Here is a 23,499-nt window from a genome sequence, read left to right on the forward strand (position 1 = left end):
GGTGTGGGCACCATGCTGATGATGTTCACTCTTATAGGCCTGTTATATATTTTCTGCAGATTCCTAACATTTTTAAGTTTACTGAATGTATTTCTGCGATCAGATTGCCTTGCATATGATACTGATTTTGAGGTTCTTGTGCACATCTTATCTCTTATCTTAGTGATATGCTGAATGTGTATTCACTTCAAAATCTTTCTCTTCAAGCAGTATTTGTAATTTCTCTCAAGCTGTGTAGTATATACTTTATCTCTGGTCTTCTCTTTCCTTCCCAGATTTGCATGACCTTGCAGTATGACCAAGTTCTTTGCTGTGGGAGCAAGAAAGCTCTTGAAATCCATCAAAGGTATACTTGGGTTGGACTCCAGTAGCTACATGTTTGGCGATACAGCTTGTCCAAGTCTTTGTGTATCTATCCTCTTCCATGCTTATTCTTCTCATTAACTTCGTGTAGTTACAGACAGTGATAAGATTCAGTCCTGTCTGGCAGATCATTTACATATTTTTGCCTTCTGTCCATTAAGTATTCCTGTTATGTAAATGTGGTGGTAGCTTTGTGAAGTTTAGCTTGGTTTAGTAGTAGACCATCTGGTGGCACATCATGTGGTGCATTAGTTGGCTGTTTGGCACTGGAAGTAGTATTACAGGAGGTCACCTATGGATCAAGGCATAGTGACTGGTGGTGTCAGTCTTATGGTCTTGTTGATTTACCATCGTCCATTATTAACATAAGCTGCTGGTGCCTCTGTTACTGCTAGTCAAAGTAGATAGTTTGCTAAGCCTTGCTCTGCTAATTCTAGGGCATAGCCCTGGGCATGGTAAAACGTGGTCCCTGAAAGAAATTTTGCATTGCTCAGTGAGTTGGTTTGGGATGTAAGGACTATTGGCAGGGCAGTGCTGCTCTCTGTCTGCACTTCTATTCTGTTCTTTTTCTCTTGCAACTTGCTTAAAAATTGTTTCCAACCTAGAATCATTTGGATGCCTGGTTTCTGTTTGTTACTGGCCCTGATTCTGCCTTCATTTTGGAAGGAGACTATAGATACATATCTCAGCAGCATGCTCTGTCTGTTTCTATAAAGTTTGTTAATTCTATCCTGAGTAGTGTTGGGCAGGATAAGGAATAAGATGGACGAATTGAGATTAGTTGCTAGTGCAGGAAACTTTGATGTATTTGCCATAACTGAGACGTGGTTTAATTAAAAAAGTCGGGACATGCCTGCGGAAGGTCACATTCAGGGTTTTAAATTGTTCCTAGTAGATAGAAGTATCGGGAAGGGGGGTGGGGTGGCATTGTATGTCCGAGATCGCTTGAACTGTTGCATAAAAATGGGTATTAAGTCTGAAGTAACACATACAGAGTCTGTTTGGATAGAATTTTCAGAGGGGCATGAAAAATTGATTTTAGGTGTGATATACCATCCCCCAAACTTAGATAGGGACCAAGGGAGACTACTATGGGAGGAAATTGTTAAGGCCACAAGGCACGATAATGTAGTAATTCTAGGAGACTAACTTTAGTCATATTGATTGGAATTTCTTGACTGGGAATTTAGAATCATACGACTTCATAGAAGTAGTTCAGGATTGTTTTTTGAAGCAGTTTGTGACAGAACCTACAAGGGGAAATAACCTGCTTGACTTAGTTCTGGCAAACAATAAATCCCTTGTTAATAATTTAGAAATTTCAGAGGAACTGGGTGCTAGCAACCACAAATCAAATACACCTACCATCCAACTTAAGACCTGCTCGACTTATGACCACTCGACTTATGACCGTGTTTTTTTGCCAAATTTCTGGGAAATAAACAACTATTTGTGTTGTACAGTGTTTATCCTAAACCTTACAGTATAAAATACAGTACTAACAACATAAAAAGTTAAATAAAATATAAAATGCCAAAATAAAACAAAATAAAGTCATTACAAAAATGTGATGTTGATATTCAGTAGTAAAGTTCGACTTACGTCCATTTCGACTGACAACCAGTTTCTCGGAACCAAACTCGGTCGTAAGTCGGGTGGTAGGTGTACATTTAGCATTGAATGGAAGTATGATAGTAGGGATAACTCAGTAACAGTCCCAGATTTTCGCTTAGCAGATTACGATGGGCTTAGAAAACACTTATCTGTTGACTGGGGTAACGAAGAGAGCTATCAATATGACAGTTTTCTGAACACTATACATGCTGCTCAAAGAACGTTTATCCCGTATAAAGAAATTCGATAAAATGGAAATGACCCAAAATGGATGAATAATAGGCTGAAATATCTACTAGGGCATAAGAAGGGAATTTATAGGCATATCAAAAGAGGTGAGGGTCATCTTATGAATCAGTATATTGACATTAAGAGGGACATTAAAAAGGGGATAAGAAAAGCTAAAAGGGACTATGAAATTAAAGTTGCTAGGGATTCTAAAACTAACCCAAAAAGTTTTTTTCAGGTCTATAGAACAAAAGTTAGAGATAAGATAGGTCCCCTTAAAAATAACTATGGGCATCTTACTGACAAAGAGAATGAAATGTGCTCGATTTTTAATAATTATTTTCTCTTGGTTTTTACACAGGAAGACACTAACAATATTCCAGTAATTAATTTTTATAGTGGACCTGAAGAAGATAAATTATGTAACATCACAGTCACTAGTGAAATGGTTGTGAAGCAGATAGACGGACTGAAGCAAAATAAGTCGCCGGGTCCTGATGAGCTTTTTTCAAGGGTTCTTAAGGAATCCAAAATGGAAATCTGTGAACCATTAACTAATATTTTTAATTTATCTCTTCAAACAGGTGTAATGTCTGATATGTGGAGGATGGCAAATGTAATTCCTATTTTTAAAGCAGGGGACAAGTTGTTACCATCAAATTACCGCCCAGTAAGCCTGACCTCAAGTGTAGGCAAATTACTAGTCAATTATAGCTGAGATTATAAGAAGCCATCTCGATAAGCATAGCTTGATTAATGACACTCACCATGGATTCACGAGAGGCCGTTCTTATCTAACTAATTTATTAACTTTCTTCAGTAAAGCTTTTGCGGCTGTTGATCACGATAAAGAATTTGATATTATTTACTTAGATTTTAGTAAGGCTTTTGATAGAGTTCCGCATCAAAGACTGTTAAAGAAAGTGGCAGCTCATGGCATTAGGGGAAAAGTGCTCTCGTGGATCGAGTCATGGCTCACAGACAGGAAGAAGAGAGTGTCCATAAATGGGGTTAAATTCGAGTGGGGATCTGTAACAAGTGGGGTTCCACAGGGATCAGTCTTGGGCCCGTTGTTGTTTATAATATCAATTTATTATATCAATGACTTTGATCAGGGTATTACTAGTGAAATGAGCAAATTCGCCGATGACACAAAGATAGGTAGGATAATTGATTCAAACATAGATGTTAGGGAACTTCAGGAGGATTTAGACAATCTCTATTCTTGGTCAGAAAAGTGGCAGATGCAGTTCAATGTGGATAAATGCAAGGTTCTGAAGCTCAGGAGTATCCATAACCCTAGCACTTATAAGTTAAATAATGTAGAACTTAGCCATACAGATTGCGAAAAAGACTTGGGGGTTATGGTGAGCAGCAACCTTAAACCAAGACAGCAGTGCCTAAGCGTACGTAATAAGGCAAATAGATTATTGGGATTTATATCAAGAAGTGTAAGCAACAGAAGTCCAGAGGTTATACTGCAGTTTTACACATCATTAGTAAGGCCTCACCTAGATTATGCAGCTCAGTTCTGGTCTCCATATTACAGAATGGACATAAATTCGTTAGAAAACATTCATTGTAGAATGACCAAGTTAATACATAGCATTAGAAATCTTCCTTTTGAAGAAAGATTGAAGACTCTTAAACCATACCACGGGCGGGATTGAACCCATGGTCAGAGAGTCTCAAAACTCCAGACCGTCGCGTTAGCCACTGGACCAGCTAGCCACAATAAGATTGGTCCAACTAGGTATATTTCTGCACCATAGGAAGGTTAGCATAGGCACCACTGTGACCACAAATGCAAGTTTTTACAGACAAATCTCCAGCTAGCGTGGCCGTGACGAACTCTAGCTCAAGTCCCCTCAATGCCGTCAACATGACTCACGAAATCGTAATGACACGATTGCAAACAAACCATACCACGGGTGGGATTGAACCCGCGGTCAGAGAGTCTCAGAACTCCAGACCGTCGCGTTAGCCACTGGACCAGCTAGCCATAATATGATTGGTCCAACTAGGTATATTTCTACACCATAGAAAGGTTAGCATAGGCACCACTGTGACCACAAATGCAAGTTTTTACGGACGAATCTCCAGCTAGCATGGCCGTGATGAACTCTAGCTCAAGTCCCCTCAATGGATGAATCTTATTGTGGCTAGCTGATCCAGTGACTAACGCGATGGTCTGGAGTTTTGAGACTCTCTGACCGCGGGTTCAATCCCGCCCGTGGTATGGTTTGTTTGCAATCGTGTCATTACAATTTCGTGAGTCTTGAAGACTCTTAAATTACATTCACTTGTTAGACGAAGAATGAGGGGAGACATGATCGAAGTGTATAAGTGGAAGATGTAAAGTAAAAGGACACAAGTGCAACTAATGTGACATTTTAATGTGCCAACGTTTCGCTCTCCAGGAGCTTTATCAAGCCGTTACAAACAGTACATGGACACAGAGGGTATCTATAGGCTCAGAGTGAGGTGCACTACTACTGCTGCTGCTGCTGCTGGAGGAGGAGGAGGAGGAGGAGGAAGAACAATTAACTTGCATGTGAATAAACGATATAAAAGCTATTACTTGGGGAACAAAAATTGGTTAGACAAATATTTCTATTGTAGGCTGGATAGAGAAGGCCTGTTTCAATGTTCATTCTCTGTAATGTGCTTGTGTTGTATTAACAGGAGAGACTATGTGATGGCAGGATTTACTGTTTTCAGGAGGATTCTTGCTATGACTTCAGAGATGGTGAAGCTGCCTTTGTTTTGTTTAATTGTATTAGAAACCGCTATTAATGAAGATTCAAGGCACTTGCGTCAGGGGAAATTAGTTTCTTCGATCACTAGTTGGGCTTCCCTGAACTTCATGAGATGATTGGTGGAATTTCAGTGTTGTACACAGGCATTGTTAAAGTTATCGTTCCTACATGCATAAATGTGTTCATTGATGCAGGTGTCAAGGTTTCTTGCTGTTTCACCTACATAAATCTTGTCGCAGCCTCCAGAGGGTATAGTGTAAACCCCCCTGCGTTGACTGGTTCGTGGTGCTTGGATTTTGTTCTGGTTAGATCCTTTATCGAAGTGCTGGAAGCGATGGCGACTCTGGTGTTAGCTTGTGAAAGTACTTTAGAAACGTTCAGTGCAACCTGGCTGTTGGGAAGAATTATAACTTTGTTGGGAGTGGTGTTGGTGCGTGGAGAATTAATGATCTGAAGTGCTCTTTTCTTGCAGATCATTAATTCTCCACACACCAACATCACTCCCAACAAAGTTATAATTCTTCCTAACAGCCAGGTTGCACTGAACGTTTTTAAAGTACTTAAACAAGCTAACACCAGAGTCGCTATCGCTTCCAGCACTTCGATAAAGGAACTAACCAGAACAAAATCCAAGCACCACGAACCAGTCAATATCTCTATACCTACATCTCTCTATACCAATTGAAGTCTTTCTTGATCTTATCTACCTCTGTGTGGACTAATTCCTTTTCCTTCCAAGGGAAATATTATTCTCAAACCTTCAGTGTTGCTATGGGCTCTCCTCTCTCTCCTGTCCTTGCTAATCTTGACATGGAATACTTCGAGACTGTTCTTCTTCCTACCATTGATGTGCAACCTTCACTCTGGCTCCGCTATGTGGATGACATCTTTGCTCTGTGGCCTCATGACTCCAGTCTCTTCCAACCTTTTCTTGAAGCTCTTAATAATCTTGCCCCTTCCATTAAGTTTAAAGCTGACTGGGAATCTAATTCCTTGCTTCCTTTCCTTGATGTCCATGTCCACCGCTCAGGTACAGGTTTTTTCTTTTCCGTTTACCGAAAACCTATGCACAGTGGCATGTACATTCACTGCTTTTCCTATCATGCTTCCCCTGTCAAGAAAAGTGTTCTTATCTCCCTCTTTCTCCATGCCCTCCACATTTGTGATCCTCAGTTCCTTCCAGCAGAAATTTCCACTCTTCATAATTTGTTTTCCCATCTTGGCTACCCTTCCCATTTCATAGACTCGGCCCTCTCACGTGCTAAACGTAATTTCTTCTCTCCCAAACTCTCTACTCCTGGGAACTCTTCTGTCCTCTGCCTTCCCTACATTTCCGGACTTAATAATCTCAACAATTCTCTCCGTCCCTTAGACATCAAGCTTACTTTCCGCCAGACTAACACTCTTCGCATTAATCTCGTTCATACCTCTCCTCCCTCTACACATGTTCCTGGTGTCTACTCTATTTCTTGCTCCTCCTGTCCTCTTCAATACTTTGGAGAAACTGGTCGATCTCTTTCTGACAGACTTAGGGAGCACAAAAATAGTGTTAGGCTTGCCGATACTAACAATGCTCTGTTCTGTCACGCCAGAGATCACAGCCATCCTATTGACTGATCTTCTGCTAAAACTGTCTTCCCTACTTCCAACTTTAACAGTCGCCGTCTAGTTGAATCCTCTCTAATACACAACTTTCCTTGTATGAATCTTAGTCCTGGCTTCGTCTCTGTAGATGCCTTCCTCTCCCACTACATTGTAAAATGTTCCAAATCTGAACACCCGTGACTTAACGTGATTCCTCATTTTTTCTTCTTCTCCCTCTTCCCCTTTCCTCTTTCCTTTTTAGTATTCCTTTCTTCTGTCGCATGTTTCTGTTCCTTCATTATTTATTTCATCACTTCCCCTTCCCCCCACCTCTGTGCACTTGCTCTCCCTCTGTGGGCACCTAGCTCCCTTGCAGTGCTCCCCTTTCTTTGTATTTGACTGGCTCCTCCTCCTCCTCCTCCTCCTCCTGCTGCTGCTGCTGCTGCTGCTGCTGCTGCTGCTGCTGCTGCTGCTGCTGCTGCTGCTGCTGCTGCTGCTGCTGCTGCTGCTGCTGCTGCTGCTGCTGCTGCTGCTGCTGCTGCTGCTGCTGCTGCTGCTGCTGCTGCTGCTGCTGCTGCTGCTGCTGCTGCTGCTGCTGCTGCTGCTGCTGCTGCTGCTGCTGCTGCTGCTGCTGCTGCTGCTGCTGCTGCTGCTGCTGCTGCTGCTGCTGCTGCTGCTGCTGCTGCTGCTGCTGCTGCTGCTGCTGCTGCTGCTGCTGCTGCTGCTGCTGCTGCTGCTGCTGCTGCTGCTGCTGCTGCTGCTGCTGCTGCTGCTGCTGCTGCTGCTGCTGCTGCTGCTGCTGCTGCTGCTGCTGCTGCTGCTGCTGCTGCTGCTGCTGCTGCTGCTGCTGCTGCTGCTGCTGCTGCTGCTGCTGCTGCTGCTGCTGCTGCTGCTGCTGCTGCTGCTGCTGCTGCTGCTGCTGCTGCTGCTGCTGCTGCTGCTGCTGCTGCTGCTGCTGCTGCTGCTGCTGCTGCTGCTGCTGCTGCTGCTGCTGCTGCTGCTGCTGCTGCTGCTGCTGCTGCTGCTGCTGCTGCTGCTGCTGCTGCTGCTGCTGCTGCTGCTGCTGCTGCTGCTGCTGCTGCTTCTTCTTCTTCTTCTTCTTCTTCTTCTGCTTCTTCTTCTTCTTCTTCTTCTGCTTCTTCTTCTTCTTCTTCTTCTTCTTCTTCTTCTGCTTCTTCTTCTTCTTCTGCTTCTTCTTCTTCTGCTTCTTCTTCTTCTTCTGCTTCTTCTTCTTCTTCTGCTTCTTCTTCTTCTTCTGCTTCTTCTTCTTCTTCTGCTTCTTCTTCTTCTTCTGCTTCTTCTTCTTCTTCTGCTTCTTCTTCTTCTTCTGCTTCTTCTTCTTCTTCTGCTTCTTCTTCTTCTTCTGCTTCTTCTTCTTCTTCTGCTTCTTCTTCTTCTTCTGCTTCTTCTTCTTCTTCTGCTTCTTCTTCTTCTTCTGCTTCTTCTTCTTCTTCTGCTTCTTCTTCTTCTTCTGCTTCTTCTTCTTCTTCTGCTTCTTCTTCTGCTTCTTCTTCTGCTTCTTCTTCTGCTTCTGCTTCTTCTTCTTCTTCTGCTTCTTCTTCTTCTTCTGCTTCTTCTTCTTCTTCTGCTTCTTCTTCTTCTGCTTTTTCTTCTTCTTCTGCTTTTTCTTCTTCTTCTGCTTTTTCTTCTTCTTCTGCTTTTTCTTCTTCTTCTGCTTTTTCTTCTTCTTCTGCTTTTTCTTCTTCTTCTGCTTTTTCTTCTTCTTCTTCTTCTGCTTTTTCTTCTTCTTCTTCTTCTGCTTTTTCTTCTTCTTCTTCTTCTGCTTCTTCTTCTTCTTCTTCTTCTTCTTCTGCTTCTTCTGCTTCTTCTTCCTGCCTGTATATAACCGTCCTGCTACACTTCTGGTTACTGTGACTTTGCAAATGGCCCAAGTTGGACCGAAACGTCGTCATAAGCTCCTCTCTTCTATGTGCGGGTTATTTGTGTATCGTTCCAGTCACGGTATTGTGCCTTTTTTTGTTATTTGTTATGTAAAGGACCTGCCTAGTATGGACCAACAGGCCTGCTGCAGTGATCCTCCTTTCTTATGTTTCCTCCCAGCATGACAATTTTTTTGGGCTGTGGATTTATTACCTTGGCTGTCAAAATGATTGCTCAGTGGGGAGTATTTGTTGCTTTTTTGTTAATATCTTGGAGGACACCTCTCCCTTCCACTCAAAGGCATGAATTCAAAGATGGCTCTGTCTCTGTCTCTGGCCAAGTTACAAGTGAGGTTTGTAGAGGAACTTAGAGAAAAAATATGAAGAGATTCTTGCAGCCTAACATCCATGAGACCTATCAGTGGACATTTTGGTTACAGACCCTCAGCATGCTCATCCCTCTTGTATTGTGGTGGCCCATTGGAGAAAATTCTTGTCACTGGTTATTTCAACCAGTGTTGTAGTATAGTTTCCCATTGGTTTGGAGGTTTAAGAGGAAAGTGAGTCCTCACTTTCAACCAACTAAACATTCCATAGTTCATTAATCTTGGGTGGAGAGATCTGGATGTGAAACTGTATGTTCCCTTCCCTGTACAATGCTTCAAGTGCCAGAAGTTTGGCCACCAGAGGACCAAGCATCAGGCAACCCAAAACACACAAGTTGTGTGTGGTGCCAAATTTGACAGTGCTCACTCTTGCAGTTTCACAACTCTGGAGGCTCCCACAAAATCAGTGATAGAGCATGTGGTGCACACGAGGGAGAGTGCACTGTTATGCTATGTGGTGATACAAGAGTTTTGCAGAAGCCAGTAGGAGAGATTACTCATTGCATCCTGTCCAGTTTTTCCATTCCATAATGAGTGCGCTTTTATCCAGATAAATGATGCATGCATTGTCATTAGTCCTACAAGCATACTGGTGTTCCTGAATTCTGGTGTCTAAGTTCGGTGATGTTTCTGCTGTGTATTGTGTATCATAGCCTGCACATGGAATGCTGTTCATGTGAATGCTCCTGAAAATGAAAATGTTTATTCCTTGCAGAGCTTACAATGTGTGGTTTGCCTATTATAATATATTAATTACAAAGTAGGCCACTAGCATGCCTAGGCATTTTGGGCGTGTAATGAAACATGTAATAAACTTGTAATAAAACAGTAGTGTAAAATGAACTGAAGAACATATTGGAAAAATAGGATTACACTCCCTAGCTCCTCCAAAAAAGCCACCCAGATATTTGGTAGGTCAAAAAACATAAACCAGTGGAATAATGTAATGTAACAATGTAGTGATGTGTGTCAAAGATACCTCATCCACATCTCTGATAGCAAATGGAAGTGCCTTATTGTTCAGTTGCCTCACTTGATGCAGCTGTATGGGGATTATAAAGGAGAGGTTAAAGAGGTTGGGGTGTATACAGGAGGGGTTAAGCAGGAGGGATTGGAGTAGTTGGAGTGAGGGGGGTGGGGATTAGAAATTGGGGGGACTGCTGACTTGGGCAGTGGAAACTGAGTGATGTAGGGGTGAGGGCAGGAGCTGGAGGCTGGTGTTGGAAGGTAGAGGATGCTTGGGGGTGGGGAGGGGGTGGAGGCTAGAAGCAACGAGGCAGTGTGATGGTGAGAGTGTGGGTGGTAGTGTTGGTGATTCACTGTAGGTCACTGAGTGAGTGAGTGTGGGGTGGGTGGTGAGAGCAGTAATGAGGGTGGTAGGTGACTAAGTGATTAGGTGTATAGATGGCAAGTTAGGGTGAAAGGTCAATTAAGGTATGGGCATAAGATAGTGGGGAAATGGTGTGGGTGAAGGCAAGGGGCTGGGTAAAATGTGATCTTGAGGTAGTGGTAGAGGTGTAGGTGTGTGGCCATGGGGGAAATAGTACAGGCAGGTTGTGTGAATTGAGGTTGATGGTTGGGATGGTGTAGGTGAAGGTGTGTGTCTGTGGGAGAGCTGTGCTCCTCCTCCTCCTCCTCCTCCTCCTCCTCCTCCTCCTCCTCCTCCTCCTCCTTCTTCTCCTCCTTCTTCTCCTCCTTCTTCTCCTCCTTCTTCTCCTTCTTCTCCTCCTCCTCCTTCTCCTTCTCCTCCTTCTCCTCCTCCTCCTCCTCCTCCTCCTTCTCCTCCTCCTCCTCCTCCTTCTCCTTCTCCTCCTCCTCCTCCTCCTCCTCCTCCTCCTCCTCCTCCTCCTCCTCCTTCTCCTTCTCCTTCTCCTCCTCCTCCTCCTCCTCCTCCTTCTCCTCCTCCTTGTCTTGTGTGCGAGTGTGTGGCTTATAATTGTTTTGAGTCAGAAGTCGGCAGCTGTCAAAGTGACATATTGTCTCATTAGTCACCACCCCTACCGCCTGTCAAAACAATGGGGTCGGATGCTGCTTCCCCTCCTCCATTCTATCTAATTATCTTTCTCCCTCATTCTATATCTTTCAATCTGTCTCTCTTTCTATCTGTCTGCCTATCTCTGTCTCACAGGTACACATAAATACAAGTATACATAGTGTAAATTACCTAGGATAACCCAAGAAATCCAGACAAAGTGCTATACTCTGCTTGAAGATGTGAGTAAACGTGATGACACAGTCTTGTGGCTCTCTCTGAGACAGAGAGCTAGATGGACAGACAGGGAGCTTGACAGACAGACAAATAGACAGACAGAAATGTTTGTGTACCAGCAAAAACAAAGGGAGGGCGATGGTCATGTAATATTACCCTCCTTTATGCTCATCAAAGTCAGCTCTTATCAGATGTTATCTCCCCTTATCTTGTCACTGTCATGGGGTGGACTTTTTTTTTTCTTGCTTCAAGGGAACAATATTATTACATCTTCTTCTTCCTCCTCCTCCTCCTCCTCCTCTTCTCCTCCTCCTCCTCCTCCTCCTCCTCCTCCTCCTCCTCCTCCTCCTCCTCCTCCTCCTCCTCCTCCTCCTCTTCCTTCCCTCCTCCTCCTCCTCCTCCTCCTCTTCCCTGGTCTAATGATGTCGCAGATGGTTGTTAATGTGAAAACTGTTTTGTTATCACCACTTCTCTTCAGTTTCTTGGTGAAGTAGATATCTGCTGTTGCATGTTAGAAAGATAAGGTACAGTGGACCCTCATTTTTTGTAAGTATTGGAAGTCATAATTATCGAAAATCGTAATGTTTTTTCGTCAAAATATTGACTTGTGAATCGTCATTTGACATGCAAATAGTCATTCATCCCAGACGTGTATGCACGGCCCCAAGCGGCCCCACACTCCATTCACAGCCAGTGTGCCATTGTTTATCAGCGAGTGAGGATGATCCCATGTGTTCATATGATACATTTTGTAATATTCCATTCGTTTTAGTGCTTGCAACTTCTAAATAAGGCACCTTGGCTCCAAAGAAAGCCCCAAAGAAGGTAAGAAACACCATAGAATTCAAGGAAGAACTCGTAGCAAAGTGCCAAAGTGGAGGAGGAAGAGAGAGGGGAGAATGTACAGTGGTCCCTCGTTTATTGTCCTGAATCCGTTCCTGGAAGTAGGACTATTATCGAAATAGACGATTTTCGAATCAATTTTCCCCATAAGAAATAATGTAAATACAATTAATCCATTCCTGACACCCAGAAGTATTAAAACTAAAAAAAAAATTTTCATGAAATATAGATGTAGTACATAAACAATACAATGGGACATGATGAATGAAACATTAACGGCATAACACTTACTTTTATTGGTGATTCTTCTTAGTGTATGGAAGACTGGAGGAGGAGAGAGATTGGATTAGTTACTGTTTGGAAGGGGAATCCCCTTCCATCAACACCTCAGGTACTACCAAGTCCTTTTCTGGGGTTACTTCTCTTCTCTGTTTCTTAATGCCACTAGGCCCAGCTTGAGAGTCACTGGAGCCCTGTCTCGCAAAAAAACTGTCCAGAGAGCTCTGTTTCTGGTGTCTCTTTAAAGCTTCCCTAAAATGGGCCAAGACTCTGTCACTGTACAAGTTGCCGATATGGCTTGCAACATCCTTCTCAGGGTGATGTTTCTCTATAAATCTTTCCATCCTACCCCACATTTCAAAAATATCCTTAATTTCTGAAGAAGGCACCTTCTTCCATCTCTCTTCCTCCTCCTCTACAGCAAGATTCTGAGCTGCGATCTGTTGCTGTTCCAGCTGAAGCTCTTGCAGCTCCTCAGTGGTTAGCTCTTCCCTGTGGTCCTCCACCAACTCTTCCACATCCTCCAAACTCACATCCAGCCCCATGGAACTCCCCAATGCAACAATAGAGTTCACAACTGACAAAGGCTCATCAGGGTAGCCACAAACCCTTCAAAATCCCTCTTGTGGACACAATCTGGCCACAATTTTCTCCAAAGTAGAGTTCTAAGTCCTGGTAGTCACTCCCTCCCAAGCCTTACCTATAAGGCTTATGCAGTGGAGGATACTGAAGTGTTCTTTCCAAAAATCTCTTAGGATCAAGTAAGTGAGGTCACATACTAATAACATAGAACATGGAATATACTCTAGAATGAATAAAATAAGTCATTATGTATGTCACGAGGTGTTGTGTTGTGTTGTTGTTGGGTGTATAACGGCCACTGAGAGTAAGCCGTCCATAATGGTGGTGAAGCAGCAGCTGAGGTGACAGTGTTTTCTGTAGCCCTATATAACTCCAACAACATTGGAGGAGTTAGTAGAATTGCTGAATCACTGAAGAAGGCACCCTCTGCCACCATCACAACCACTACCACCTTCTACCACTATTACAACTACCACCATCACTACCACCTTCTACCACTATTACAACTGCTACCACCATCGCTACCACCTTCTACCGCTATTACAACTGCTACCACCATCACTACCACCTTCTACCACTATTACAACTGCTACCATCACTACCACCATCACCACCACCCTATACCACCATCAACCACTATCACAACTGCTTCCACTCTACCACCACCACCTACGTATTTTTCTACAAACTTTTTCTTAAATTATGTGTGTTTCTCACATTCTTTACCAAAGGGTTGGCACTAGAAGGTTTCTTTGGAGCCATGGTGACTTATTTAGCAGTTTCAAGCACTAAAACGAATGGAATATTATGAAATATATCGTATGAGCTCGTGGGATCATCCTCACTCGCTGATAAACAAAGGCACACTGGCTGGGAATGGAGTGTGAGGCGGCTCAGGGCTGTGTGTACAAGTCCCAGACGAACGACGATTAGCGAGTCAGACCATTTGCAAGCCAATGTTTGGACGAAATAACACGACGATTTCCAAAAAGGACGACTATTGAGTCGGAATATTATCGAGGGACCACTGTACCTTCAGTGATTCCACGATAGGTACGATACTAAAGTAGCACGAGTTGATAAAGGCTATAGCACCAGACAGTGATAAAGAAGAGTGTGCACTCTTCTCTTGCTGACTGTTATAAGTTCGTGGTGGCATCTTTTTCCAAAAAACACTTGTCTCGTCAGCATTAAACACTTGATGTGGCTCATAGCCATCCTCAGAAATAATTTCCTGCAATTCAGCAGGAAAATTATTTGCTGCTGTATGATCAGCTGAAGCACTTTCACTAGAAAACTTAATATTATGTTACTTATTATGCAACTTAAAGGTGTGGAACCAGCCTGTGCTAAAAACACACTTTTTCAGGCTTTCCTTCCTTATCACACACTGGCTTCATGGCAGCAAAGGACTGCTTCACGTTGCTCCTTTGCAGTCATGCATCAGGTGATTTCAAATGTAAGCCCATGGCTATTTACAGCTCTAGGAATCTTCGTGCTTTGAAACATGTAGATAAAAACACCTTGCCAGTAATTTGGAGGTCAAACTAGTCAGCATGGATGACAGAGGAAATATTTATTGACTGGTTTAAGCATCACTTTATTCCTGAAGTCAAGTTTTACCTGCACAGCAAGGACCTTGCATTCAAGGCTCTCTTCATAATTCCCGTACTCATCCATAAGCTTTGCTGGATGTGACCCCACATGTAAAAGTTGTAGTTTTACCTCCAAATACAACATCTTTAATAAAACCACTGGATCGGGAGTTTAGTCATTCAAGTGTAACTACACAAAAAAAGTTATGAAAAAACTAGTTGCATCAATGGACTCTGACTCCAACCTGGCAGTAGCAACCTTCTGGAATAAATTTAACATTGCAGATGCTATCAGCTGTGCTAGAAGTGCATGGAATGAAGTGCCTCAATCAGCATTAAATGCAGGCTGGGGAAAGTTATGGCCTTCTGTGGTTAATTCTTTCACTGGTTTCCCTTTGCTTGAGAGTCAGGTTCAGGAAATCGTTCAGCTGGGAAGGAGATTACCAGGTGATGGTTTTGAAGATATGAATGAAGATGATGTGAATGAGCTCTTAGAAGATGATGATGATGAAGACAGGAGTCCAGAGATCAATGCACAGATACAAGGGAGGGACATAACAGAAGATGAAGAAGAACCTGAAGAAAAACAGTTAACATTGCAGCAGTTATGTGAGCAGTTCCATATTATTGGTAAAGTTGCAGACTTTTTCACTGAAGAGGACCCTGACAAATCTAGAAGCAGTGCTTTGAAACGGGGTCTTAGACCAACTGATGATGCCTTATCATCAGCTGTATAATGTATTGCAGGGTAAAACAGCCCAGAGAACCATTACAGAATTTATGCACACTCCAATACAATCATCGACTTCAGTACCAGAACCTCTACCATCCACTTCTGTCGACAACCAACAACCATCCACCTCAGCCCAGTAGGGCCACACCATCCATATCCACTCTCCACAATCATCCACACACACACCATTACCCACAATTTAAGGTAAGAAATACTATTATTTCTATTGCATTTGTAGTCTTAAGCAGTAATATATCACGACAATGAAATACAATTACACGTTCACTTTTATTTTTGTAAGATCTGTTGGTCTAAAAAAAATTGTTTGGCTTTTTGGGGGCTCCCAGGAACGTAGCCCTATTTTTCCCACGAGTCCTTCAGTTTATTTAGCACAATTTTCACCTAACTCGGCATTTTCAGGAACGTAACTACCATGCTAAATAAAGGTCTATCATACTCGGAATGAATTATGAACTCCAATATGAGTGTTTATATTTTATTGTAATTATAATACAGTGGACCCCCGCATACCGTACGCATCGCATACCGTACAATCCGCATACAGCTCGCTTTGATCGCAAAAATTTTGCCTCGCATACCGCCCAAAAAACCGCTCACCGCTCTTCGTCCGAGACGCGTCCAATGTGCGCCCTCAGCCAGCCTCACATGTTCCGCCGGTGGCATTGTTTACCAGCCAGCCTCTGCGGTAACATCCAAGCATACAATCGGAATATTTCGGTGCTTTATCTGGAAAATAAGTGACCATGGGCCCCAAGAAAGATTCTAGTGCCAACCCTACAGGAATAAGGGTGAGAATTCCTATAGAGATGAAGAAAGAGATCATTGATAAGTATGAAAGTGGAGTGCGTGTCGCCGACCTGGTCAGGTTGTACAAGAAACCCAAATCAACCATCTCTACTATTGTGGGCAACAGAAAGGCAATCAAGGAAGCTGTTCTTGCCAAAGGTTTAACTGTGTTTTCTAAACAGAGATCGCAAGTGATGGAAGATGTTGAGAGACTCTTATTGGTGTGGATAAATGAAAAACAGCTAGCAGGAGATAGTGTCTCTCAAGCGATCATAAGCGAAAAGGCTAGGAAGTTGCATGAGGATTTAATTAAAAAAATGCCTGCAACTAGTGATGATGTGAGTGAATTTAAGGCCAGCAAAGGTTGGTTTGAGAGATTTAAGAAGCGTAGTGGCATACATAGTGTGATAAGGCATGGTGAGGCTGCCAGTTCGGACCACAAAGCAGCTGAAAAATATGTGCAGGAATTCAAGAAGTACATAGACAGTGAAGGACTGAAACCTGAACAAGTGTTTAATTGTGATGAAACAGGCCTGTTTTGGAAGAGAATGCCAAGCAGGACCTACATTACTCAGGAGGAAAAGGCACTCCCAGGACATAAGCCTATGAAAGACAGGCTTACTTTGTTGATGTGTTCCAATGCTACTGGTGATTGCAAAGTGAAGCCTTTATTAGTGTATCACTCTGAAACTCCCAGACCGTTCAGGCAAAAGAATGTCCTCAAGGAGAATTTGTGTGTGCTGTGGAGGGCAAACAGTAAGGCATGGGTCACTAGGGACTTTTTCTATGACTGGTTACACCATGCATTTGCCCCCAATGTGAAAGATTACCTAACTGAAAAGAAATTAGAACTTAAGTGCCTCCTGGTGTTAGACAATGCCCCTGGTCATCCTACAGACGTGGCAGAGCGACTTTATGGGGACATGAAATTCATTAAGGTGAAGTTTTTGCCTCCTAATACCACTCCTCTCCTGCAGCCCATGGACCAGCAGGTTATTGCAAACTTCAAAAAACTGTACACAAAAGCTCTGTTTGAAAGGTGCTTTGTAGTGACCTCAGAAACTCAACTGACTCTAAGAGAGTTTTGGAGAGAGCACTTTAATATCCTCAATTGTGTAAACCTTATAGGTAAGGCTTGGGAGGGAGTGACTAAGAAGACCTTGAACTCTGCTTGGAAGAAACTGTGGCCAGAATGTGTAGACAAAAGGGATTTTGAAGGGTTTGAGGCTAACCCTGAGAGGATTATGCCAGTTGAGGAATCCATTGTGGCATTGGGAAAGTCCTTAGGGTTGGAGGTTAGTGGGGATGATGTGGAAGAGTTGGTGGAGGAGGACAATGAAGAACTAACCACTGATGAGCTGATAGATCAACTTCAACAGCAAGAGGCCAGACCTGAGGAAACTGGTTCAGAGGAGGGGAGAGAGAAATTGAAGAAGTTGCCTACTACAAAGATAAAGGAAATCTGTGCAAAGTGGCTTGAAGTGCAAACCTTCATGGATGAAAATCACCCTCACACAGCTATTGCAAGCCGTGTTGGCAACCTGTACACTGACAATGTTGTGAAACACTTTAGGGAAGTCATAAAGGAATGAGAGGTACAGGCCACTATGGACAGATATGTTGTGCGACAGAAGTCCAGTGACTCTGAAGCTGGTCCTAGTGGCATTAAAAGAAGAAGGGAAGTAACCCCAGAAAAGGACTCGACACCTCAAGTCTTAATGGAAGGGGATTCCCCTTCTAAACACTAACACACACTCTCCCCTCCTCCCATCCCATCAATCATCACCAGATCTTCAATAAAAGTAAGTGTCATGTAATTGTGCATGCCTTTTTCAGTTTGTGTGTATTAAAATTAACATTTCATGTGGTAAAATTTTTTTTTTTTCATACTTTTGGGTGTCTTGCACGGATTAATTTGATTTCCATTATTTCTTATGGGGAAAATTCATTCGCATACCGAACATTTCGCATAACAACCAGCCCTCTTGCACGGATTAAAGTCGCTATGCGGGGGTCCACTGTATACATGTATTTGTAATATGACATTAAATTAGCTATGGCAGCAATAACTTGGTGTTGATAATAACAAATTGTTCAGACAGCTGAAACTGATACTAATGAATTAGTGGACCCTCCCCTTTCGTCAATCTCCGTTATTGCCGATTCCCGTTTTCGCCAAGTTTTTTCGTCAAAATATTGGTTCCGTTTTCGCCGATGGTATGGAACTTGTCCAGTGCCCAGTGTGCACACAAAGCTGCCTCCCACACACATTCTTAGGCAGTGTCATGTTGTTTCTCAGTGAGTGAACATATCCTGCGAGGTCATACGAAACATTTCATAATAATCCATTATTTTTGACACTTGTTTATTGTGTGTGACAGGTAAATAAGCCACCATGGGCCGAAAGAAAGCTCCTAATGCCAGTCCTTTGGTAAAGAAAGTGAGGAACACGATAGAATTAAAGAAAGAAATCATAGCAAAGTACCAAAGTGGAGGAGGAAGAGAGAGGGGGAAAATGTGCCTTCTTCAGTGACTCCGTGATTCTACGATATGTATGATACTAAAGCAGCACGAGTTGATAAAGGATATAGTGAATATCAAAATGGTATACAATACCGACAGGTTGGTAGGTAAGACACACAGGCAACATTTAGGTAACTTTATTCCGAAATGTTTTGCCTACACAGTAGGCTTCTTCAGTCGAGTACAGAAAGTAGGCAGGAGCAGTAGAGATGTGAAGATGATGTAATCAGTCCATCACCCTTGAAGTCATAGATTTGAGGTTGTCAGTCCTTCAACCTGAAGAAATTCTGTTCCAAAGTCTGGAACTAACTCAGACTTTGAAACAGAATTTCTCCAGGCTGAGGGACTGACAACCTCAAATCTACGACTTCAAGGGTGATGGACTGATTACATCGTCTTCACATCTCTACTGCTCCTGCCTACTTTCTGTACTCGACTGAAGAAGCCTACTGTGTAGGCGAAATGTTTCGGAATAAAGTTATCCTAAATGTTGCCTGTCTTACCTACCAAAGGCTATAGTGCCAGCCAGTGATAAAGTGTAGCACTAACAGTGTAACAAATAAGTTAAGCGATTATTTGATAGAAAAACGACAGCACGAACCTGACAACAACACTGCCTACACCACCACTATGTATGGCTTATGCTCTCAGTGGCCCTTATACACCCAACAACAACAACACAACACCACTTGTGACATACACAAGGACATATTTTATTCATTCTAGGGTATGTCATGTTTCTATGTTATTAATATTGTTTATTATGTCATATTAGATGAATTGTGATAGATAAATAATCCATAGAGTTGATATTAGTGTCATAATGAAGCATAATGTAACAAACTTGCCTCCCTCTCCCCTTGGCCCCGTCTGCCATACACCAATAGTAGTCTTCAGTAAAGTTAAGTGTGATGTTAAATGTTCAGTTATACATTTTATTAGTGCTTTATATTTATTTGTCATTCTTTTCTGCATGTAAATCTATATTTAAGCTAAAAAAAATTTTTTTTGTTAATACTTCTGGGTGTCTGAAACGGATTAATGGGATTTACATTATTTCTCATGGGGAAAATGGTTTCCGTTTTCGCCGGTGTCTCTGGAATGGATTAAATATGAAAACCAAGGGTCCACTGTATGTTAAAATGCTTTACATTAAAAAATGAATAACCAAATAGTTCTAGTGCTTCATAAATTATACAACTTGGCTACTGCACTCTCACATTTTGGCTGCACACTTGTGAATGGATTTTTCAGTATTTTCCCATCCCTATTTTAAAGTTGGTCAGTGTCTTGAAAAAGATTTTCATTTTAATTTATGGGAATTTTCAGTGAGAGTGATCGCTAAATTCTCCCTCGGATGTTTTTAGCCCTTTCAGGGTCGACAGGCCCTCTCCCAGACTTGTTCTCAGGGTCACCAAATTTTCAAAAAAAAAAAAAAAATATTTTTTCTTATGAAAAGATAGAGAATCTTTTCCCGATCATAATGACACCAAAAGTATGAAATTTGATGGAAAACTTACAGAATTATGCTCTCGCGAAGTTAGCGGTCTCAACGATGTTTATGCATCGGCGATTTTGCCCACTTTGAGCCCTATTTTCGGCCAATTCCAGTGTACTAGTCGACACAAATCATAACTATTTCGCTAGAACTCCATTTTTTCTATCGAATGAGTACAAGAAACTACCCATTTACCGATCTCAACTATCCAGTACAGTGGTCAGAATTTAGCAATTTTGCCAATTTCACACAAATTTCAAAAGATACCAATTTCCGAATAAGGTCCAGAATAAACAAGAAAGACATTCCTGACACTAAAATAACATTTCCTCTGTTCATTAGTCACATCCCCAGGCCCCTTTTACATTTCTTTTGCTTCCCACTTTGAACTTTTATTCTCAAAAGAAAAAAAATAGAAGATTTACTGTTAGGCAGACAACTGTATTAGTGTAGAAATGGTATAAATAATATCAGTGCACTTGTGAAAGAATATTAGATTCACCAGTTGACATGTATTGGACACGTGGCATGATTTGTTTACTTTTGAACTTTGGCAAAAATCGAACATTTCTGCTACTTTGAGCTCAATTTCAGGGTACTTTTCATTGTGAAACCAATCAAAATCGTCTCAATTTCTGTAATATGTCTTCCATTCTATAAAATAAGACCAGGAAAACTAGAATACAACTATAAATACCATACAAAAATACAGTGCGAAGTCGCTGTTTTAAACCAAAAACATGGTCAAAGTTTTTTTTTTCTCATTATACACTGTGTGCTGCAGGATTTTTTTTATACTGCACACACTGACCACATAGACCCATTCTTTCATATGTAGGCCTACCAGCTTTCTCTTGCTAGATTTGAGGGTGCTAGAATTTATGCGTACTAGTACGTCAAAAACCCTGGCGCGTAAGCCATACTAGTACGTCGGAAATCCTGAAAGGGTTAATATTTTTCACATATATGAATAATACTTTTTGTATCATTCATAAACAGATGTAGATTTTTTATATTTCTGCTAGAAAGTCATTCATATAAATTAAAAATATCGAGGCAAGCATAAGTGCTTATGGTAATTCAATGATAACATTTTCCTATGAGGACATTCTTACTCTTGTTCCTGTATGCATTTTCATTGCACAGCAAAATTTGTCTTTTATTCTTTCTTAAGTTTTATAATTTTCATGGTAGTTTGTGTGTGTGATGCTGTACTTTATTTTACTGTCATGTATTTCATGGCAAATTCTTGTTGCAGGTGTCTGCCACACATGTGGAGACAAAGTGACTGGTGCTGGGCAGGCATGCCAGGCTATGGGCAACCTTTATCACACTAACTGCTTCATCTGTTGCTCCTGTGGACGTGCACTGCGAGGAAAAGCTTTCTACAACGTGCATGGAAAAGTGTACTGTGAAGAAGATTACCTCTACTCTGGCTTCCAACAGACTGCAGAGAAATGTGCTATCTGTGGCCACCTTATTATGGAGATGGTAAGTGTTAAATCAGAGAATATGTTTAGGTAGAGAAAAATCCATTACTATATACTAAAGATGTATAGCAATTGTATGTTCACTATTGTAATTAATAATATACAATATTTTCTCTAAAGGTCTTATAATAAAACTGGTTTATTACACCAAAAGTTGATATATGCTAGTAATCTCTCCACAAGACTCCACAAAATAATTTCAACAAAATTCTGTAATAAATGATCTTAAATTTTAGTGTTATATGCCATGCTGAAAGATAATGATACTGTAATAAACTTAACATTTTTGACTACTGTAGTTTGTAATTGAAATTACATAACCCAACATACATGCCAAGAAAGAAACTAGAAAATGATTAATTTTGATAAAGAAAAAGGTAGTAGGCTAGTAGGTTGAGGAGAGACTGTAATTGTTATACAGTACCACTGTAGTAGGTTGGTAGACAACCAGGCAGGCAGGTACAGTACCACTTTTGTTGATATTTAGGCATTCTACTTTGACTGACACTAAACACACATCACTCAAGTTCACTTAGACACCAGCCATCCCAGATCTATTTATTGTGAACTCTCCCCTTTGGCAGGGCTATAATACTGCTAAACTTACTTGCTACTGGTTACCACTCAGATGTCTCTGATGATACCTGGTGCCTGATCCATTATCCAGCATGCTCAGTCTCTGGTGAAGTGAATGTTGGCCTGAAGGGTTCTTGCTGCATGCAGTTGACACGGTGACCAGCTCTGGGAATGACTCTCGATAATTTGAATCAATACCACTCTGTTTATGCTAGATCTCTACCTACCTAGAGTAAGATTATGTATTGCAGTCTGTACTGGACAAGGTTGTAAGCTATACCAAGGAGTAATGGTTCTAGAGATGTCAGGGCAAAACATCCATTCACTCCTGTCTTGCCTAATGAGCTGTCATGTCTGAATGTCGTCCAAATCCTTATGGATAACACTCACACCTCGAATGGGTAAGGGAATAGTCACCTTCAGTACACCTGACTGTGAATCCAGTGTTAGGTCCAAAGATCCACAAATCAGAAATGAGCCTTCAGTGCTCACATGCTAGGCATTCCTTACTAGACCCTGGGATATCTTTACATAATGTCCTCTGAAGCAGTACTCCTAGGCTGCTTCATGCTAGACTTCCCAAGCTAGACTGCCATCCTTGGCTCTCAAAACTGTATGCCTGGGCCAACCCTAGGCTCAGTTGTCAAAGATAGCAAAAAATAAACATTGATGAAGTGCCTTGGACATGTGTGAATGTCAGTCACTATGACATAAACTTGTGGACCTAGACTTGATGGGTCATGTCTCATGGCTAAACATCAAGTCAGTGATGATTTAAATGTCAAAAGGATGTGTTGCTAGAGTTTCACAATCTCTCCTTAGAGAGTCAGTTAAATAATCCCTCTCCCTACTTGGTGGGGGTGCTGACACGTTATAATGATATAACTCCCCCCTCCCTTCCCCAAAGAGAATGGTTTGAGAGTTTGGTGGAATACAGATACCACAACACTATAGTAACTCGGCAGACAACAACCAGCCAGGCAGGTACAGTTCCACTGTAGTAGTACATGTTGAGTTCATACATTACATCTCATTTATGTGGTAGATTACATTTCTGCCTCCCTTTCAATGAGTTTTGCAGTCATGTATAGCTCTGTACCTAGTTAAGTTATGTATAAATGTCTGTGGTATCATATTTGAGCCAGATTTCTGTAGTAGGCAAAGACATGTATGCACTAATCAAAATAAAAAAAAAGGCACAATACCATGACTGGAATGATACACAAGTAACTTGCACATAGAAGAGAGGAGCTTATGACGTTTAGGTCTGACTTGGACCATTTACAAAGACACACTAACGAAAAGGAGAGGAGGAGAGAGTATATACATGTATAGGCCAGGAAGTGGTAGTGATAGTAGTGGAGGTAGAAGGCAGTAGTGGGGGAGGTAGTGTGGTGAACTCTCCCATTTGGCAGGGCTATATTATTGCTAAACTTATTGGCTACTGGTTACTTACCAATCAAATGTCTCTGATGATACCTGATGCCTGGTCCATTATCCAGCCTGAAAATATCCGGCCCCTCTGTGGGCCCCTAACTCCCTTGCAGTTC

At 41.9% G+C, this 23,499-nt stretch overlaps 1 protein-coding gene across 15 annotated transcripts in view; it reads left to right on the plus strand.

The window, feature by feature from the left end:
* LOC128703085 (LIM domain-containing protein jub) overlaps positions 1–23,499 on the plus strand; it is a 347,638-nt gene that overhangs the window by 182,564 nt on the left and 141,575 nt on the right. For 9 of the 15 annotated variants that reach the window (XM_070103671.1, XM_070103683.1, XM_070103674.1 and 6 more), the window contains one exon: positions 21,142–21,374. In XM_070103671.1, coding sequence (XP_069959772.1) covers positions 21,142–21,374 — 233 coding nt within the window. Of the gene's footprint in view, positions 1–275; positions 347–21,141; positions 21,375–23,499 lie in introns of all 15 variants that reach the window. The other 6 variants (XM_070103680.1, XM_070103678.1, XM_070103675.1 and 3 more) reach the window with 1 other exon arrangement.

Source organism: Cherax quadricarinatus, chromosome 86 (genome assembly GCF_038502225.1).
Source record: "Cherax quadricarinatus isolate ZL_2023a chromosome 86, ASM3850222v1, whole genome shotgun sequence".
Lineage (NCBI taxonomy): Eukaryota > Metazoa > Arthropoda > Malacostraca > Decapoda > Parastacidae > Cherax > Cherax quadricarinatus.